The sequence below is a fragment of the Amblyomma maculatum genome, chromosome 4 (genome assembly GCF_055883805.1).
Source record: "Amblyomma maculatum isolate TAMU_Amacu chromosome 4, ASM5588380v1, whole genome shotgun sequence".
NCBI lineage: Eukaryota > Metazoa > Arthropoda > Arachnida > Ixodida > Ixodidae > Amblyomma > Amblyomma maculatum.
In genome coordinates this window covers 54,694,019-54,715,941 of record NC_139347.1, presented here as the reverse complement: position 1 = coordinate 54,715,941, position 21,923 = coordinate 54,694,019, and the positions used below count along the sequence as shown (strand labels likewise).

General features: G+C 49.9%; 1 protein-coding gene across 5 annotated transcripts in view; it reads right to left on the bottom strand.

Moving 5' to 3' along the window:
* LOC146191068 (uncharacterized) overlaps positions 1-21,923 on the bottom strand; it is a 423,874-nt gene that overhangs the window by 117,961 nt on the left and 283,990 nt on the right. For 3 of the 5 annotated variants that reach the window (XM_084601530.1, XM_084601529.1, XM_084601531.1), the window contains exon 3: positions 20,776-20,908. The exons of 1 other annotated variant lie outside the window; for it this stretch is intronic. In XM_084601530.1, the coding sequence (XP_084457656.1) occupies positions 20,776-20,908 (133 nt within the window). Of the gene's footprint in view, positions 1-13,178; positions 13,858-20,775; positions 20,909-21,923 lie in introns of those variants that run through there. One more of the 5 variants, XM_084601527.1, reaches the window with a different exon arrangement.

Genomic DNA, 21,923 nt, shown 5'->3' with positions numbered 1-21,923 from the left:
ATCCCGCGTGAGAGCTCGTTTCGAAGGAAGCCATTCGTTTAAAATGTCGGAGGCCCCGTATACAGAGAGGAGCGCGGAACTGACCGCTCGTATAGTCGTCGCATAGTGGTCGTCGCCTTCCAGCGCTCTACAGAGCAGGAAGGCAACTGCCGATGTTGGCCCAAAACCGGGCCGCCGCGGTGCGCGCGTTGCCTAATTGGTCGTTAATTAATAGGGAGCGGTCTCCCCGTGCCGCGCGCGGAGAGCGAGGAAGGTCGGCCGCTGCAGCCAAGCGGTCTCGCAGCTATCGTCGCCCGTCGCCGCAGTTTTCGGGGCAGCGGCTTCGCGCACGTGTGGTCGGCTGGCCAGGCTGCTCGCGCAACGCCCCAAGCATCGCCGCGCGGTGACTGCTGCGACCATTTCCGCGAAAAAAATAAAAGGCCACCCACCGTTGCGATTATAGCGAAAAAAGAAAAAGTTAAGACAGTAGCTAAGGAACAGGAGCGAAGCCTTCGATACGGGAACACATTGCTTCTCAACTCCTTTGAACCCGCCACATGGGCAGGGCGGCGAGCGACGTCCGAAGGGGCGCGGGCCAAATTAGTGCGCACGAACTGGCCGGTCGACCTCCCCGCATACCTCGCGCTCGCTCGCTCAGAAGTTGTCCCTTTAACGAAGGACCTTCGTTCTGGTCGGTATTATTATTATTATTATTTTAATTTCCTCCCTTACCTTTCAGCGAACCGACCTCCTGCTGGGACTAGCAATGGGTCTTGTTTTTCGTTGTCTTCGAAACCAAATTGGCCAGTAGCTGGTTACTTTGTCCGTTTGTTGGAACCAGGCTCGCGCTCGTCGTAACCTTGTGCCTGTTTTTGTTCGGCCTCGTTTGCACGTACGCGAGTGGCGAGGTGACACCTCTTTTGAAGTGCGTGTGGAAAACAAAATGACCCTCGAGATTGGACATGCGTGTTCCGTTCTTATTCGTTCGAACACATTAGGAGGTGCTTCTATCGCTTGTCTCCCGCCATTACAGGAGTCATCGAGGTGAGCTTTAAAAATCGAAAAAAAAAAAAAATAGAATGGTACTCACTGGCGCTCGTATGCAGGAAAAAATAAATAAATAGGGGATGAATCGCGAGGAGCCTGCTGCGAGGCGTTCCTCACGGATGGTAATTGAAGTTTACCTTGCCCGGCGCACTTAGCCGCGGCCGCGCCCGCTATTGACAGAAGCTAGAAGTGGACTCGTACATCAAAACTTTTCCAAGGCCAGGTCTACGCCTTCGAGCGTCCCATCTTGTCACCCCGCGCTGGAAAAAAAACGCGCGCGGCCCAGCCGTTCGCCCGCGGTCGCGACGGCAGACGCTTGCGGGGGTTGGGAAATTTGTTATTCATCAACACACTCTTGTGTTAGCTGCTCTTGAAAGCAGGCGCCGGTATTTATGACCGATCGCATCTGCCTGTAAGCCCACTGTCGCGAATGTAAATTGGACGCGCTTGATGTAAGACCTTGCTCTGCAGTGTCCGCGCTAGGTGCCGCATACATCTTGAACCCATAATAAATTCAACGTCTTCCTCTCTTGTCCTTTCTGCAATGAAACGCTTGACCTAGATTTGTTTGGTTCACGCCGATGAACGCCTCCCCCCCCCCCCCCCTTTCCAAAAAAAAAGACAAAGAAAACGGAAGTATTACGATCCGCTTTCTTTTATACCGTTTCCGTGTTATCGCTACAGTCACGAGGAACGTGTACACCTGAAGCGCAGACAGGAGCAATAACTATTTCTAATAAAGTGGCTGCGGAAGCAATTTACCCACAAAAGGGGACCGCAGGCAGCGTTCTCTTACCGCCTTTTTTTTTTTTTTTGCCCTTTATTCCAGCTCGCGTCCACTAATCCGGCTGACCAGACTTTTAATCGGCTCGAGTAAAGCCCTTCCTTCTCCAGCGCGCTCGGGTAAACAGTCCGTGCAAGCGATGCCGAGTAGGAAGTTGCGACTCCCTCACGGGCGTATCACCACGCGGTTATTGCGACGAGACAATTTGGAGTATACACGCACCGCTACTTCAATTTCCGGGGCACGACGCTTCTACGGCACCAGTAATGGCGGCCGGTTGGTTAAGACCTTATTACGCAGTAATCAAGCGTTATGGAGCTTATTAAGCGAGGTATCAAAACTCCTTGCTGCCAGCGTGCTTCTGCGCGGAAACACGATGCCAATTACGTCAAATTGGATAAAGGTGAAGGTGTTGTCCCCAAGGCAATATCCAATTTATTCCGCCTTTCCAAACAAACAAAAACAGAAATGCCGCTTAAAGCTGCTCCCCCTCTCTTCTCCTCCGGGCTACTACGATATCGGCAAAGTAAAGGTATCTAAAAAAGAGTGGACTGCCGATATCTTTTCCGATCACGTGTAGGAGACCAGGAACCAGACATGCCGCCAGACTGCGCGAGCTCTTTGATCTCGGAAGGATCGGAAGAGACCTTCGGGCATCGACGCGCTTTTGGCCGAAAGCCGCCACCGCCTCTGGCCACCGGTGGCGCTTCTGGACTCCGCGCGGGTCATCCGGCCGGGGGCAGGCTTGTATACTGCAGTGCTCGACGGAGCACAGGAGAGGAAAAGAAGCAAAAAATAAGACTTCAGCGACAGGCCGAACGAGCTATAAAGGCGGCATGCTAATGCACCAGGCAGCATAAAGAGTGCCGATGACGCGATCGGCTGAACCTGGTATTTAAGGCCACGGCGGAGGAGCAAGTTCGCGCCATTCATGAGATGCTGAAAGGAGAAGGCCCGCTGTGCTCTCCTTCAGTCCCTTCCCCCCTTTCCTTCCGAGGACGTGACGCACGCGAGCGGCAGCCACGTTATAAGAGGGAACACGGAGGGCACCTGTCGTTGCGGCGTCGGCATCGTGTACCGGGGGGAGGAAATGGACGGGAAAGGGGGGCTTCCCGGGAACCACCGTATCCTTACGTGTGGGCAGTGCCCGAAGACATCGACGGCTGATCGTCGCCATCTCGGGTCTTTTATGACCCCGGTAGGCGCGGCTGCCTCAGTCCCGGTGTGAGCGTGTAAAAGCGCGCAACTTTGCACCGCCGGTGCGTCACTGCGTGAGGCTTGGTTTTAGGGGGTGCGCGTTATAGGCGTCGCTGACCTAACGCAAGAAGCCCCTGACCAGGGTGGTTTTATTTCCCGCTGATGAATTATGAGCGAGCTTGTCTGGCATGAAGTCTGCGTTTAGAGAGTGTGCGGCTGTACTCTGAGCAGGTCTGTCACCTTTTAATGCCTTACCACCATAACGGTACTGAAGCAAAAACCGTATAATAGACTGGGCGTGGGGTACGAAACTCTTCGCGGTGTACGCCATTGACAAAAAGCGGAAACATCCGCAAGGTTTATGTTGTTTCTTTTTTAAGCCCCTTATATGGCTACTTTCTGATGACTTCAATCAGGCTTAATGCTGTATTGATCGGCGTGTTTGTATCTTCAACGTTTCAACATAAGACCCATTAGCGTTATGGGCGGGTATTTTGGCTCAACTTTAAAGTGCATTGTAATTACAATACGTGCTTCTCAGTGCTGGCGGGAAACGATGACTCCTTAAGAAAAGAAACACTCAACACCTTACCTTTCAAATGACTGTACCCGCCCGCCACTGCACTAAGGAAAACTCGCCGTTATGCAATGCAAAAGTAGAAGGAACAGTTGAAGATGAAAAAGGGGGGAAGGGGGGAGGGTTCCCACATGTTGAATGTTAGGTTCAATCCGGCATTGTATAGTGTTGGGCACTATGCCCCCTTGTTGCTGTGAGCTATATACTGCTCTGTAATCTAAAACTATCTAGAATTCAGAGCGTGTTGGCACGCAAGAGTTTCATCTGGCAATTAAGTTGCGGTCGCATTAAGCAGCCGAGCATGCTGCCACGGCTTCGATCACACTTGGTGCGACAACGTATCGATAGAAAAGAAATGCAAAAATGCCTCGTGTAGTTGGAATTTCGCGATCGGTCAGGGACGCCCGTCGGTGGATATTTATCCGGAGTCAGCAAACTACACTTTCATTAATCAACACTTTCGGCCTCTGAGTATGAATAGTTTACGAGCCAGCTAGATACCACTTCTGTAAGGCCGCCAACAAGTTATCGGAGCCGGCAGGCCGACCAATTCACTGAATATGCGACGCAATCTTCGTATTGCCAAGACGAAGGAATTTACATGCCATAGATACAGGAGCTATGCTTCACTTGGCCGACTAACGCCGCAAGCTCCCCGCATATATAGTAAACCATACAGGCACCTTGGAAAGCCGCCTCACCCGCGCATTCAGAAGCAGCTCACGTAACGGCCACAATCTGCATGGAATTACGTGCCTACCAGAGATAAGCAGCAAAATAAATTACAACTGCCCGGGCCGACCGAGACTTTCTATTTCTCGCATACGCAGCAGCATCAGTGGGAGCGCGCACGCCACGCACTGTGTTTATATAGAGAAGCGCGTCTAAAAGAGAAGCAGCCATGGAGAAGACAAGCAGCGAGGGGTATCGTGGGCCACGGAGGTGGCGCGGGACGAACACGTACTACGCACAAACAAACTCGAGATGCGCTAGCCTCGTGGTGAAGACACTGACGTGGCCTCCGGGGGCATCTGAGGCCTATTGGCAGCGTTAAGCAGGCAGCGTTAAGCAGACACCGTTCAGAAAAAGAGAGAATAGCGTAGCAAACACGGCGCTGAGCGCGCGTGGGATGCCCCGCTGAATGTGTGCACATGTGCGAGTGTGAGGCCACTTCGGAGTTACATAACAAATTCCGGGAGGCTTCCGGCTAGCGAAAACAAATAGCGAGTCATTCCATGGGGCGGATAGAGCTGTGCAGGCCTGCCCGCCCCGGCAGACGCGCTGGTGCGTGGTATGAGCGAACCACAAGGACAGCGGCAATTCGGCGGAACACGAGGCTTGATCCCCCTCTTTCCTGCTGACCCCCGCCCCTTTCCTCAGCTCCCAATTTCCGAGGAAGATATCCCATAAGCGCGGAGCAAAAGCTAGACTGTGTGTATTCGTTTTTTCTGTTCGCCGCGCAAAAGTGGGTGGGGCTCCAGAAAGCGCATTGACACAAGGACCAGCCATTCCTCGAGAAAGGTTCGTGCATGCATACAGTCGGACGAATTACCATTTCGTGCAGCAAAACAGGGCTCATGGAGGAGCTCTCCTCGAAGAAGCCGGGAAGGAGGGTGGGGCGGGGTGGGGTGGGGGGGGGGGGGGGGAGATGAAAGCGGGCAGTGGTCCGTTACGGTGACGGGGAGACCACCGCAACATGGGTATGCACGAGTCATGCATGCGCGACGAGAAAGGAAGACGGGAAGCCCGAGAGTGGCTCAACGTTTTGACAGCTGCCCCAGAGTTCTGAGCAGCTTTTGTTGAGGCCCCGGGTGTATTCCTCTCTGCACTCTCCTTTTCTTTGTCCTTTTTTTCTTTCATGTTTTCAAGGTTGCGCGCCGTGATGTCGACGCTCTGCACCACCCTCCATAACACAACTCGTGCGTTTTGTTTATCCAGCGTATCTCTCTCTCTCTCTCTTCTGAGCTGTTGTCTGACCACGCGTAGCTGGGAAGCAGGATGGTGAGAGGGCGAGAGGAGGATGAGGAACGGTCCGGAATCGAAACGTGGGGACGCATATTTCCATCTCGGCGCCAGCTCCCGTTCGGCAAACGACGCTCGCTTTGTCACGTCAAGCAAATTGAACGCCTAACGGAAAGTAGGTCGGCCTGTGACAGCTCTCCAAATGAGTTTATATATTTCCTTGCGGTTTAGGAACGGCATGATCCCCTTTTATCTATATAAAGATCATTTTGCAGAGCTGTTTCAAATGCCACACTTATCTTGAAGGCTCTTTGGCGTGTATGCGCAGCAAGGTAACCCTACACGTCTTTGCTCAGATGTCGGCGTAGCGGAGTTACTTTGCAAACCACAGGAGTAACCAGGCTTCGTTTCTGAGCAAAATGTAGCACAGTACAGTATCTCGCAGCTCGCCTTCGGGGCGGCGAGTTTTTAAGGAAAAAAAAAAAAAAAAAGAAGCGAGGCAAGAAAAGAGGCTACATCGACTACTGCAGCGATTCCTGCCCACTTTCTGGATGAACGATGCGCCGACACACGAAAAGCAGCGACGCCATCTTGCGTAGCACGCATCGCGTGTCACGGGCGGCGGCGGACCGAGGTGAGCGCGAGGGGAACCCGCGCACGTGTGCATGTATATAAGCGCTCACGGATGGAGAATGCAATCATGCAGAAAAGCTTCCGCGGCGGCTTCGAGTCGTCGAGAATGCTTTTGAAGAACATAATACGCGGAGGAAGAAAAGCGAGCAACGAAAACAGGAAAGTTAAACAAAACGAATGAATGGAAGACCCCCTTGGGAAGTCGCCGCGGCGCCTCCGACGCGTCCCTCTTGAAATAGCCGCACATCTCGCGCAATCGCCTGATGTTACGCGAGTGCCCGGCTTGGCAAGACGTCAAGGCGCGCTTCGAGGCGGGTCCGTCGGCGCCGACGCCGCGGCGGTGACGGACGAAAATATGGTCCCCGCTCCCCCTGGCGAGACACAGTGAACTATAGGGTGCCGCACGATGGGAAGCAAAGGGTGAGACGGAGCGGAAACAACGAGCGAGCACTTGAAGGAGTAATTCCGCTTTGCTGTGAGAACGGAGTCCCAGTGGTGCTCATACGACCGTATTAGCTTCCAGACTGTATGCATCTTCAGATATCTCCTCGCGAACAGAGGTCTTTACAATGTGCCGTATTTAGAGCTGCACAATCGGCAGTGATTAGAACAGACCCCCAGAGGCATTGACAACATCTGAGTTCCGGACTGCATGCGGTGAATGTTCGTTGTGACGAAATCTCAGGATTAAGTAACGGCCCCATGCATCTTAGAACTTAAGGCCCCCCCTCTCGCTTTAGTTAAATTATTATGCACACTTTTAGAACTTTAGTGCTACGAACTTTAATACCACGAAGATAAGTCCACTTGTCGAAACGTTGGCTCGACCTGTTCAGTGCTCCCTCCCTTGTTCAGTGCTCGTTCATACCGTGTAAACTATCTTCTTCCTCTCGTTCTACCTTGTTAAATTCGGTGTCACAGCTTTGTGACTGATTAATGCAAGTTAAACTAAGTTCCTGGGTCAAGTCAGTGGAGAAGACTGAATGATACGGCTCCGTAAATTTCGTGCCCTCTGAAGCGCGTCTTGCGGCGTGGCTGTCGTGTGCACTCGGAGTAGCCAAATAGCTAGCCTCCTCTGGAAGGTATATAAGACAGGCATGTACGCTGGGCATGATTTGACTTTGTGAGCATGCCTCGGTGCTCATGAGACAATTCTTGCAAACCTGTTTGAAGCACAGTTCAAATACCACGCCTGTGAAGATTTCATCTCAACTGCTTTCATTTTCCCCCACGTTATCAGAAGTGGGATGACGCCCCTTCACAGTAGTTATCTTGCTTCAAACACAATTCTTTCTACCGTGCAGGCTCCTAAAGCAGGGTTTCTCTGTGAAACCTATGCATCTTCCCCCCCCCCCCCCCCCCTCACGCATATACAGGAAAGAAAAAAAATTAGTTGTGGTTTAACACTGGTTAACCCTAGTTGAATTGCGATAGCAACGGCGGAAGCTTCTATTCCCCTATTACGCCCTATCAGTGTAAGGTGCTACATTATTGGGGACACTTAAGCTCATCGTTTAAGAGTATGACGCGAGAGCACAAGCTACTAGCCCACATATAAATGAGAAGGGTTCAATGCTGCTGAACCGAATGTGGAGCGAAAACATTAGCTGCGGTGACCGAGTGTTCTTCTTCTTCTTCTTCAGTTGCTAGGCAAAGGCGCGCGAACTGCTTGGCTCTACCATGGCTACGGCCGAAGCTATGCGACGAGGTGAAGCCTGGAGTAGTATTGCTAATGCAATAAAAAGGGAATATAGGAAGGTCGCGCGATAGCTCTAGCCTGGCTACATACAGTTTAGCGGACTTGAAAGCAAGGAGGAGTTGGAAACGGGGAGCACGCGCTAGTGAGACGGATAAAGAGAGCACACCTCGGCGTTCGTTGATGCTGGCATCGCAGGAGTTCGAGCTCTGGCTGCTGCTGGACGGCACTGCAATTCAAATCGCGTCTCGGGTGTCCGACGAGCAAAATGAGCGCTGTCGGGAGGAGTCGAATCCCTTCTATCTACATGCACACTGGCCCCTCTGCAGGCCGTGGTGCGCTAATGAAGTTCGCATTTTTAAAGGCCAGTTTGACTCCATCTCGATTCCGCGACCTACTCCCGTAACAGCGGCAGCAGACTGCACAAAATCATCGCACCAAATACCCACCCCCCTCCCCCCATTCTGGACCCATAGGAGCAACAGCTTTAGGTTATACTCCCTGCTGTGGCCTTCTGCCCTCCATCGTCTAATAGATGAAACCTTACTACGCGGTGTCACACAGAAATTTCAATGATTGGTTATATCCACTTTCCGGCAAGACAGTCAAGGAACAAGACAGCAATGGGTTCTGTTTTCATTAAACGAAAGTAGTAAAGTGCCTCGCCGAATGACCGAGGCATTAATGCTCAAAAAAAAAAAAAAAACACATTTATTAATGCCCGGAGAGGAAGGGGCCTTATAAAAAGGTATACTCCCTCCACGCCGTATCGACAAGCTTTTACATGGCCAATTTTTCTCATCCTAGAAATGTGCCTGCCAACTGACTTCGGCAGAACATTCAGATTTTGCAGCGATATAGGATGGATCCGGTGTGCAGTCACGAGGCCACCTGTCAATATGCATCCACAAGGTGCTGAGAAGTTCCGATTAGGGTTGCAAGAATTTGTACGATATTTGCAATGAGATAGAAGTCGGAGAGCTTACAGCAATCTGTTGCGAGCTCGAATTAATGGCTGTATGGAAGTTATACAAAAGATATGCCTGCCAATTTACAAAAGCGCTCCAGGTTACCATAATTCCCGAAATCGATTTTTCTGAAATTGCCAATGCAAAACCTCGCCAACTAGGCAGCCCTGTGTTTTTAACACGCAGCGCACTTGGAAACATGAACATTTTCATATTATTCTGTTATTTATCCATTAATACCCCTCTCCCTTGTTCCGTTCACAAAAATCGCCAAGGACTGGTTCAAACCTCTGAATCCGTCTACTCTAAGTCAAAATACCATAGTCGCTGCAGTGCCATGTTTCTTAATTGGCAGCTTTGTCTCTTAGATGCTCATCCTCAAGGCAGTGCTTTAATGTGCCCGGGTCTCTATCGGTGCATACATTTAACCCCTTGCTAGTTGTAAGCCATCATAATGCGTCGTTTTATCTTTTCGACTATAAAGCGCCCTTGTGGCTACCCTTTTTTTTTTAGCAGTCGAACACAAAGGATATTCATCTTGTTTAGAATGTGTGTCAACCTGCCGCCAAAAAACGCGAGCGTAGAAATAATTGCTGGCGTGCTCCTGCAAAAGCCATTTCTGCAGGCTTTGTTAAAAGTTTAGAGCCCGTTTGCTTTTCAGCAACCGCCACACCCTATGGCTCGTAAAGCATTTCCAGCCTTCCAAAAGTCCTGTAGGTGAGATCTTTTGCCATACCCTCTCCAGAGGGAATGATTTGAATAAATACTAAAGGAGCGCCAGAACATGGGTTAGAGGATGACCCTCTGGGCTTAAAACCTTTGACAAAGACTCTATAGGCAGTCATAGATGGCGCATTTGCATGCAGATGTCATCTCTGTCAAGCGTTTTTCAAAATAATTATTGTTAACTTTAGTACTCTGCACAGGTCTTCTACCTGTACCAGACCATAATTCGAAATGGTCTAAGAAGCTCAGCAGTAATAATAAATGTGCGCAATCAAGTAGCTGTTTCGTATCATAAAAGCTCTCTCAGCCGGTTGTATTGTGCTTTGACACGTCGCTGTGTGGGACGGATCGAAGACGATATGCCGGTGTAATGCGGTCTTACATAATTGAGACAATTTTCCAGCGAGTGAAGTCACTTGGCCTACGGCGCGTCTATATAGGCAATGAATACATCATGCATGCTCTAATGATTAACAAATCGCATGCCACCGCAAACATAACGTATTTTCATCTATTCCAGATGTGATACAAAATATCATACCACGGTGAAAAATTACTTGTTTTACTTTAACATTAAAGAAAGCTAGAAATTTTAGGAACCCTACAGCAGGAAGCATTGTATACACTCCACAGTAAATGATCCTCACGAAATGGCCCAAAAAGTGAGTCTTCGCTAGCTTGGTTTTGCTCTATTTGTTAAGATATTCCAAACAAGTAAAACGTTGTCGGCGTTAGTTGAAGTTTTCATTTTGCACACAAAAGTGTTAACCGAGTCGAATGTGGCTAAAAACTAAATGTCGCCGCCAGCGGCCGATTTCATAAAATGCTTGCGTCCACACCGATTTCCCTAAGCAGCACTAACCATGCACGGCCTCAATATTGGCGCTGCGTTGGCAAAGCCCGGCCCTGCACATGGCCAGTGCAATGCCAACGCTCCAGTAATGGGCAGATGTATAAAACTCGATTTTCTCAGTAATAAATCCATCAACGTATCCTGAAAGAGACGAAGAATAAAAAATCTATTGAGAACAATAACCCCGACGAATCGCCTTCGGCTGTCATGAAGCTCGTTCAAACGCCTCGTAAAGCCAGTGCCATCTTTTCCTCGTCATGCCGAGGCGCGGTTCCCGCAGTGACTCTCATATTGACTACGAGCCGCCACTTCTGCTAGAAAGCCTCATACCACACCAAGCGTAACCGATCAAAGCGTATAGTCGTAAGCCGAGAAGCTCTCTGGTAAAGAATGCAGCGGACAAGTCTCAAACACTTGGCAGAGAAGCGACACCGATCTGTACAGGTGTACGACACGTAGACCGACATTTCCTGATCAACTCATAGCTCCCGTGACTCTGTAACGAAATCAGCATAGCAGCAGCATAGTAGAGAGAGCGAAAAATAATCGTACACACGCGCACGCCAAAACGAACGAATACAGCACGAACACCAAATGCAGATGAGTGACTCCCCACATTACTATAAGGTGCCGCGGGTAGCACAAACAACGCGAGTGGTTCGATGTTTTTCTGCCAGCGTGTAATCTTGTCGCCGACACGCATGGCTGCAGCAGCACCCCCGCCGCTTTAACGCCGCCGCCGCCGACACATCATCCGATTTCGCGCCTAAACTCGCGCGACACGCAAGCTCCGGCAGCGGCAACGCTTTGAAGGAGTTGTTGCCGGCGGGCGCGCGCCAAGGATGCGTCGGTGAAACGCAACGCGCTGGGAAATCTCGCCATCGCGCGGCGCTCGCGATGAAAGCGGGGCAAGCGTCGTAGACGTCGGCGCGCTCTCCAATCTGAGCCGAGCATCGTGGGAGAAACAGTGTCGACACGGCCCCTCATCGGGCGTTGCTCAGCTTCATCTTGCCTTCTCCGTGTTCCGCTTCTCTCACAGGAAAACTTGAAAACAACTATAAGCAAGTTTTTGACCCCAGTTACAGATCAGTCGACAATCTCAAACAAGAAACTTTACGACTGGATAGGGGCCGGAGAGCCTAAGAGCTTGTGATATATACGACCGCGTAATGCGCGATTTGAAGATGATCGAAGCAGAGTTACATGCACGGAAGGTCACTTCGTCGGCAATAAACATAGCCCGTGGGAACCTTTCGCCGAGGCGAACAGTCAGGGATAAAATAACTGCTTGCAAAGGAAAAAATAGTTGCATGAGCGAAAGCAGGTATTTGCTTACTCAGCAATTTTAATGTATGTTTTCTTCCAGTCCGTTACAGACCACAACCTTCCTGCATAATAATAATAGCAATAATATTAATAATAATATTAATAATAATTATTAATATTAATAATAAAGTGAATAAGGAAAAGGGAGCATGGTTGAACGCGATGAATGCTGCCTCCGCGCAGCCTATTTGTAACACCAATTACATTTAGCCCAGAAGTAATGAGGGTTGGACAAGTTGGATATTGTTCGTTTTCAACACACACGGCTGAGGACAAAGACCCAGCACTCGTGTGTCCACTCGTGTTTGTCCTCGTCCGTGCGCGCTGAGTATTTCCAATTCGCACTTGGCTTAGCTGTTAAGGTTTAGCCTTGTTTTCTTTTTTTTTTTTTTTTAGCTCACTTGACATAGGAGGACCTGCAGTTTATCTTTTTGCGGCTGTCATGAGATTTGCTTCGATGAAAACAATACAATTACTGACAGTTCAACAAGAAATGTGATACGCTCCGCGCCAGGGCTGTCATGACTGGAGGTCGTTGTGACAACAGAAGGCTCGCAAAGGACCTGCAATGTGCCGATTGGGACAAAAGTACACGGAGTACCCTATTTTTTTCAAAACATTTTCACGCCTTGCATAAATTTAAACTGGCAGTCGTGGTATGTGCATACCGGTAGTAGACAACATTGCCCTTTCACTTGGACAAATATCGTTTTCGTATCTCCAGTGCAGAAGGCGTGATTTTAATTTCAACAGAAAAGCGTGCTCCGTCTGCCTATGACCAAACCTGCTGTACGTCCTCACGCCTATCCCAGAATTCCGCGGTTGTTCGATCGCCGTACCGTGGCGTAGGTTAAGGAGCATGTGGCTTCAGACAGACCGAGAAGTTTTTTAAATTCGCCAGTCAGTTGCGTGTAACATATATTGGCAAGTAAAAATAATGCAGCGTGTTTTTTGTTTTTGTTTTTTATATCGTCTTAGATTAGCATAAATACGACACCTTGCTGCATATTCCAGAGGCAGCAGGAAGCGTTGGGCGTGCCAGTCTTTTTCTTACCGACGTAAGCAAAATAGCCACGAAAACAGTTGTTATTGCGTAACCCACACGAATGCGCACAGCAGTTCCAGGAAAATCAAGATTGCTAATCTCTTAAATGTCACGCGGCCACTGCCCCTTGTAGAGCATGATAAAAGCGAGAAAAAAAAAAAAAAGTTCCCCCTTTTTTTTTTTTCGACATCGCCAGCGCGTACACCGGTCAGACCACTTGGAATAAGGTCTCAAACAAGAATTTGTTGCCAAAAATGTATGTAATGTGCTGTCATGCATAATGCTCGCAACGCAGAAAATTCAGCGCACTGCCGCTTTATCGCCGCGCTAAGTCAAATATTATCAAGCCCTCCGGCAGGACCGTTGTCGAGACGGAGAGCCTTACCGGAGACACTGGAGCCGACGTCCGCAACGCACTGATGGGGTTCTGGTGCGCCAGCAGCGCCTGCACCCGCTGCTTGGCGCTTCTGTCGACGAACGAATGTCCCTGGACATATCCGATGCAGACAGTCAACAGCGCGCACCACCAGACGAGCCACTCCAGACGCCGTCGATCCATGGTCATCGCCATCGTGTGTCACCACCTGTCTCAGAACACCGCGCCCAGCAACTTCACTCAGCACCCACTTGTCGCGCGGATAAGCAACACCAGAGAAACAAAGTCGCTATTCGGCCACTAGCGCACCTAGACGTACCACCCGGGCACCAACCGTCCACGCCGGCGTCGCTCCTCCGGTCGCTGCGACGGCGCTGTCAGTCCAGGCATCGGCATCCTATAACAGCACCCGAACGTCGCGCGAGACGTGCCCAGCTCACGTGTAGCGAGCCAGGCGCCGGCGATGCGCGGACATTTCCGGCGGCGGAGTGCGACTGTCGAGAGAGAGAGCAGCGGGAGCAACTCGTGCGCGACTCACGCGGGATGAAGCGGCGAGAAAGACTCCGCGCGCCTCTCAAAGGAGGAGAACCTCGCTCACCGCCACTCACGCACACACACTACTCGATCCCAGCGGAGCCGGCGCGGCGCGCGTTCGGTGTGTGCGTGTGTGCCGCAGAGGCAGCAGAGCGGCGGCATGTGCGAGCGGGCGAGCGACGGCGCGTGCGGTAAGGCGTCGGGCGTCGGTGGCGCCTTGTCCGACGGCGGCGGAGGCTGGGTGAACTAAAACGCGATTGCCTGAGCTGCCCCTCGCAGTACGGCTTCACTGCCTTGCGTCCGCCGTCGGCGTTGCGGGTCTGCCAAGCAGGTGACGAGGCGCGGGATTAATGGGACAGCCGTGATATTTCCTCGGGTGGAGCGGTGGTCTGCGCATTTGATCCGCCGATGTTTCGTCTGTGTCTCGTCACCTCCTTTTCTTTTCCTCTTGAAGAGATCGCATCTTCTCGTCGTTTGCCTGCGGGTGCTGGTCTCCTTATACCGTACTTTCATTCTCAGTGCGTCTGCGTATTGCCTTTCTTCTGCTCTGCTATCTGATGCCCTCACCGGCTAATTTTAGCCCAGTCTCTGTTTTACTGGAGAATCATCATCCTTAAGCAGGAACACGAACGGCACTTAAAAAAAAAAAAGCTCAAATCGAAATTATAATTATCTGTTCATATCTGTGACTGGAAAAGTTACGTAGAACGTGATTTAAGAGGACTATGCGATTAAAGAAAATGAAACGAACCCAAGTATTGTGCACTGAAATTTAAATTGCGCAATACATTATGAGGGTGGTGGAGGTTAGGATACCAGGATGAATCGTAAGCAGCACGTGGTAGCCAGGAACGCAAGGAAAAAATAAAAGAAGAAGAAATTGAAAAATACGTTCAGTCATGAGCGAGTTATGGAAACCTTGCCACGGCGGCTATGGTATCCACCTTGTAAGACCAGGTTAGTGACGTCAAACACTGCCATGACCGCAGGATTTCGATGGCAGCGAAACATCAAAAGACGTGCGCGCTGCAGTTCGCATAAAGAGCCTTGGGTGCTAGAAATTAGTTCGGAGTCATTTGCTACGGCTATCAGCCCCTACGAGGCTCCGGGACAGTTAATTCCAGATATATTTGCATGAATAAAAGCCGCTTCTCAGGATATTATTCCCGGCTGCAGAAAATTGGCTGGTCGATTAGTTCAAATAAAAGAAGGATGAGGGGAAAAGGGAAGAAGGTTGCTGCCAAGGTGGGCGTGGCTTTCAGCATTAAAAATGAGTGAGAGAAGGAACAAAACTAAGCAGTTCCGAAGTTCATAACACTTTGGAGTCCGTATCTGCACACGGGTATCCGTACACAAGAGTCGTCTAAAGCGGTACGAAGTCAAACACAGTGTACGCAGAATCCCAATCATGCCCTCATTGTATCTCATTTTCTATCCTCTACCTGTCGCTGGGGCTGAGACAGGCGAGCGCTGTTAGCGTCGCGTCAGCATCATTCGACAGAAGTGACGCAGCAGCTGCTGATGAGCGTGACTCAGCACCGTCGATGAGTCCCCCTTTGCAATAAGTAAGCGTTCCCAAAGAGGGCGGCGAATGCTATTGCTGCTGAGACCAGTAAGCAGGCGAAGAGCAACTTTCTTTATTTTTCTTTATTTTTTTTCAGGCGCGGGGGGGGGGGGGGGAGGGGGGGGGGGCAATTGTGCTTTTGTCCGCCTCGGTTCTTTGCTGACTGCTGACCGATGAAAGTTTCTGATGCGCCCAACAAGGGGACAGACCGTAAGTGCGAAGGCTTTTCAGTCAGGTATTCGAACACTAACGACTCAAATAACGTGTTTCAGAAATGTGCGAAATCGAGCATGCTGAGGCATGATCCTTGTGCAGCAAGGCAGAAAAGAGTGCTATCATTTAGTGCGACCTAAAATCTCGCACCAGCAAGGGCAGTTTGTACTCAAGCGCAAATAACAACACCAGACATATTTCATCCGCTCTGCTACAGAATCGGGCTCTGCGTACAACGCTCCTTGAGAGCGCCAGTATCGTAACGCATGCTGCCCCGTCCTCTACTTTGCGCTTCACCATCTGCGCTAAAAGCGCTTCGAGAAAATTATGACCGCTTAACGAAAGTGCATTACTACCAATATTTCCAGCCGGGCTACCCTCGCTCTTGGAAAAAAGGCATCGCCTGCAAAGGTCTCTTTTTAAATCATTTTTTTTTTCCTTTTTAATTTTCCTTTCTCATCTGCGCCATCTGCAGCACCCTGCTACGTTCTCCCATCCCTTATAGGGTAAAGTTTGTTCAACTCTGCGGACGGGTGAGTTGGTGAAACATGCAGCATTAGGGCCACATTGCAACAGACGTGACGAAAGGAGGAAGACGAGAGCTCTGTTGTCCTAACACAGCCTTGCAGTACCCATTTCTCTTCGGTAAAAGCCCCGCCAATAACTAACTCTTCCTCTTCATCAGCACACATGCTGCGCAGTGTTGAACGAGCGTCTTTCCAAGCACAGCTCCCAGCATAATCGTTCGGCGATGCAATTGGGTTGGAAATGCTCATTCGTATGATCTGTAGCACCTTTACTAAAAGGTGCATGGAGGAGCTGAAGTAGGCTGGTATCTTTGAACAGCACGAGTTATGATCTCAAAAAGAAAGCTCTCACTAAAAGGGGCATTCATAGCCCATATAATAGATAGTATATGCAGAGAGAGAGTAGCCCATATATATATATATATACATATATATATTGAGAGAGAGAAAGAGAGAGAGAGAAGAAAGACTCGCTGAATTGGTGGGGGTTAAGCACAGCTTGAATCTAATTTTACAAACGAAAGCTTTGTTAAGCATGGTTTTGCAAGGTTCAGGAAGGTTGTAGACGGTTGTACACGGTTTGAATTAAGAGGTCGTTCGAGTTTCGCTTTTTCCTTTTATTTTGTTAGTTATTGTGCTAGTGCGATATTTTATTTGTTTTAGTGACACTGCTACAGCTTGCATCTTTTTCATGACTTTCAATTGTGATCTACATTGTCATGTTTTGTATTGTATTGCCCCTCCTGCTTGGGCCAGCTTTTGGTCTGCAGTATGAATGAATGAATGAATGAATGAATGAATGAATGAATGAATGAATGAATGAATGAATGAATGAATGAATGAAAATAAGAGTATACGAACTTGATTAATGCAACTAGTTGGGCGTGTTGATATATATTATTCAGAAAAAGCAGCGCGAAAAAGACAAGGACAAAGACGAAACGATGACCGGCTCTGAACTTACAACAGCTTTTATTGTGGAAGATTTCACTCTTATACACATTCTGTACCGCCGTGGCTATCGCTACGAAAAGTTAGAGAGCATGCCAGGAACGTCAAAAATGCTCGCGAGGGAAAATGTTTTGAAGGCTTCCTCGCAAGTCATCGTCTTACCTGCCAGGATGGTTCACCTGCACTTGATAACACCTCCGTAACCTGAAAGGGTAAGGAACGCATCACGAGAGAAATCGCAGAATCTGAACAGATATGTAGTCTGGAGGAGGGCTGGGTCAACACCGTCTCTATCACCCTTTCCCAAAAAGAGCTCACCTATTTGCGATTTCGTGAGCAATAGCCACAGCTGTACAGAATGTGTATAAGAGTGAAATCTTCCACAATAAAAGCTGTTGTAAGTTCAGGGCCCGTCCTTGCCGTCTTGTCTTTGTCCTCGTCTTTTTTGCGCTGTTTTTTTTTTTCTGATAAGTATGCGCTATAGATGAGACAGCGCCTTTAACGCCATATTTTCATTCCGCGATTTTGAAATATTTTTGTTCAAGTTGGTTTTTGGATGAATAGATGGCGCAGTATCTCTCTCACTTCTCGGTGGGCGCCTCAATTTTGGGTCAAGGTTATTTGGTCTCTGAAAGGCGAAAGCTAAAGTTGCCCCCTGAGTAACAGAGCCTATCTAAAACAAGTGCTTCCATATCACCGATTGATTTTGCGAGTAAACTGCGAGCGTCGACTGCGAATTTTCGTTCGCGGATCACCGTGGGCTAGGGCACACCGCAGTCCTTTTCAACACGTTTATAACGGAGTCCTACAGGTGAAGACGTTGCGGCTTCTGTGAGGCAACCCTTCCTGAGGAAAGTACGCTTGTGGTAGGACACTGAATGCGACTATCGCAAGTGGATATGCCGAAGGGCATATTAGCGAAAAAAAAAAGAATAAAAGAAACAAAAAACAAGCAAGTACTGGATAATCGTTTTATCGGGAATGTTTGCGAATATTTAAGTGACACCAGTCTATAATCCGTCTTCTTTCTCCCGCATCCAGGCCTCTCCCTTTCTCACAATGCCTAATGACAAGCATCCAGAAAAAAAAAAAAAAAAGACTTCACGGTTTGAATTGAGTGGAGCAACATTCTTAAGTCTAGGAAGAGGCTTCGAATCGATTCTTAGATGATGATTCGGTTGAGGTGGTCCGCAGTGTCTCCTTAATCATTCCGCACGGGAAGTAGAAATTTGCATGCGAAATGAGTCGGAGTCGATAAAACAAGCCAGATTGAGTCTAAATACAATATCTAGACACAGTGTTAACATGCGCTTCGATATCCCGCTTCCGCCGGGTGCCAGATGTGCATGTGTGCAAATACGGTAAGCATGTGCCTGGAAATAATGGTAGACGTAAGGTTGCACATCTACGATAAAACGTTTTGCTGGCAGAATGATGTCGCAGGTTTCCGACTGTGAACTACTGTATCCACAAATAATTACAGCCACGCTACTGCGCTTACGAAGATGCATGGGGTGTATAGGATGCGGCAAGAAAGCTAAGTCATGCGACGAATGACTTGCAGCTTTTAAAAAAATACTTATACAGCCGGCAATTTCCACACGCTCGAGAGAGATGCTTCGAATGAGACCATCAGTGCTGCGGAGCTTTGTCAGGATGTCCCAAAATAATGATGGTGTGCCGGCAGACATCCCGCCATCTTCAGTCGCCATATCTCCATCACCATCATCTTGAATTGTGGTGTCGGACACAGAATTCAACGCTGCGTACCCGTATTGTCCGTCCAATTAGCCACACGCTTTAGCATTCGTGCTGTTATTGTTGCTAATGGCTACACGAAAGCTGGCCAGAGATAATGTTTTGCGCAAATTCAAGAACAACAGAAGAAGCACGTCGCAGTTTTGAAATCTGGCAACGTCCCCGGCATCACAGACGCGGTCGGACAGGATGAAAGCCGGAAAAAGGGACAATTCCTTCAAGAAGGGACCCCAACCGGCTGAGTTATAACGACTAGCTATAGATGGTTATAGGAACCATGTGTGTGTGCCCTTTGGTCCGTCACAACAAGGCGCGTCGTGACCCCCACGACGTAGACGCATGAGCGCGTCCCGACGGTGCGGATCGAGTTCATGGCTGCCCATGCACTGTCGCGCAATTCGACTGCCGCACTAGATCAGCTCACGCACGCGCCACGCCTCGACCACCACCGCGCTGCTCTCTCAGGAGCTTCGCGCCGCCGACCTGAAGGGGAAATCAGCAAGAAGAGGACGTTAGGGGAAGAAAAAAGACGCGGCAAAATCGCTGCTGCCGGGGGGATAATCGCTCTCGCTGCTTAGCCAATTCCACCCCCCTTCCCCCATCTTGCTCAACTGGTCGTTCAACCGTGAAAAGAACACCAAGCCTTGCATGGTGCACCAAGACCTGCAAACTGCTACCCCCCTCCCAGCCATGCCTTCTTTGGAGCACGCGTAGTATATATAATGCGGGCACGTAGTAGTGGATGATCGTTACAAGAAAGCCTGTACGAAACAAGACACCGTTCACACGCGCACACACCGCCCGGCGAGAGGATCGAACGCCGCTCAGCAATGCGCTCACTATACGAAAATAGAATGGCTGCTTCCACCCGAATGGCGATTCAATAAATCCGCCAGCCTCAGTGGTCCGAACGAATTCTAGATTGCGAATTAACCGCCGGCAGACACGTGGATGCCAGTGATAAATGGAGAACAAAGAAACAAGTATTATTTGGGCAACGGGAACGAGAAGAAATAAAAGCAGGCTGGGAGAATGAGAAGGCTACTAAGAAGAGGACGACAAGCATCGTCCTCCCTCCCTTTACTAAGTGAGAAGTTGCCGAGAGGTTGGCCGCGGCCTCACGTGTGCTCTCTCACGCGCACGCGTTGGCGCTCTCGGCCGGCGGTCGGTGGAATCGTGGCTAATCGTAAATCATCGCGAACCGCCCACCGTCGGTCCGGGCCGTTCCTCGACCAGTGGGTAAACAGGGACCCGGCCCGGTAAATTCATTCAGGAGCGCGCGTCGTCCCATCAATCTCCACCTATTTGCGAGCTATTGTTGGCCGGGCCGTCGCGAGCGTGCGGGACACACATACGCGCACGCACTGGCGAGCCGAGATACGCGCACCCTCCGCCGGTGTTTCCTGCATCTCCTCGCTCAATATCTCGGAGAGAGATTAAAAATACGCGCTGTAAGCACGCAGTGCGAGAACGAATAGCGACTTCGCGGCAGCTCAGCGGCTTACACGAGAGACGGAACGCTCAAATTAGAGCCGTATCGCGTTTCGCCATTATGTTGAAACCACTGTATAAAGACTCGCCAACTGTGTGCGTGCATGTACATGTATATATATATATATATATATATATATATATATATATATATATATATATATATATATATATATATATATATATATATATATATATATAAAAGAAAACAAATACCTTGATGTGAAACGTTAGTATTCAAGTGTGCGCGCTTGCGCGGAGCAAAAATAGACATTGTCCCAAGGGTTAAAGACGCAGGAGCGATTATACGAGTCACTAAAATAGGGACGTGACCAGATCGGGACGCGGTGAAAAGCGCGCACGGGCTCATGATATATACGCGGTGACTGAAGGCGGCGCTAAAAGCGATTGCTCTCTCCGCTTTAATACGCGGACATGAGATAAAAGCAAAGAAACAAACCGCGTAGAATGACGAATAACTCGGTCTGAGCGTTGAGAGCGGATAGGAACCGCCTTCAGCCACGTCGCTCGCTCGAAGATCAGTTAAGAACTCATTAGGAAGACTTACATTATAGCCGGGAATGCCGCGTTCGGGTGATTTGCTTTCGCTGTCTGTGGACAGGAAACTTGCTGGGTCTCTCCGGGGATGGCGGAGGGGTAGGGTGGTTCCACACGCCGATAACACCCAACTCGACACAGATCTTGAAGGAGAACGAGCGTGTACATAACACAAGGGGCGCACGCGCGCCGGTCTCGTGCCCGACATTTGTATGCGCAAGCCGCAACGCCATTCACCAAGCACCCCGCGCTGGCTCGCACCAATATGTATGTCCAATCAATGAAACACAGATTTCCCTTGTTCGTGATGAGGACAGTCCCGCACATTAAGCGAGGAAAGCGAACGAGCACCGCCATCCATTTGCTGCTTGCTGCATGCTATAGTGGCTGGTACGGCTCCGCTTCCTTCAAATAGGGCGGGGGTGCTGAAACATTAGGCCTCCTAGGAACAGATTTGGCGGTAGTGCCTGAAGGGGTGGGCCGGGCCTCCTGGAAAATCATTAGCGCTCCCCATCCCTCTCCCTCCCCTCATCCCGTTTCATCGCCTGTGGCATATCACAACCTATTCCTCTCTCTCTCTCTCTCTCTTATATTGCCCGTTCACTCTCTTCTTTCTCTGCTAGTTCCGTCTTGGCTGTGGTAGCGGCATCCACGTACTGCTTTGAAAGAGGCCGACGATTTTCCTTTTACCCTCACATCTCAAGGGGACCACCGTACACGATAGCTCAGCATGAAAATATGGGCCTCCACCTCGGCTCAGCTCGAGACGGCGGGGCGACGGTCTTCAGATGAGGGCGAGGAGAAGAATAAGGATGGTGGTAGCGGAGAAGTGCACACGGGATGGTCGATTTTTTATCGAGGAAGCTCGCGGCGTGCTCATGAAATGCGATCCTGTCGTCGCCGCCGTCGCCACGTGGCGAGCCAGGCCGAGATGCTAACGTTGCAGGGCGCAGGGGACCCACTTGCCGCCATGGCAACAGCAACAGTAGCAGCGCGGGAACAAGTTAGAAAGACGACGGCGAAAGCCATGCATTTTTCATGCTTTGCTGACTCGCTACCTTCCCTCTTTCTTTACCCCGATCCGCGCGCCTCCTCCTTCTATGTGCGCAGGGTGCCTCTTGAGCATCATGACGGCGTTCCCAGCTCGGCGATGTAGGC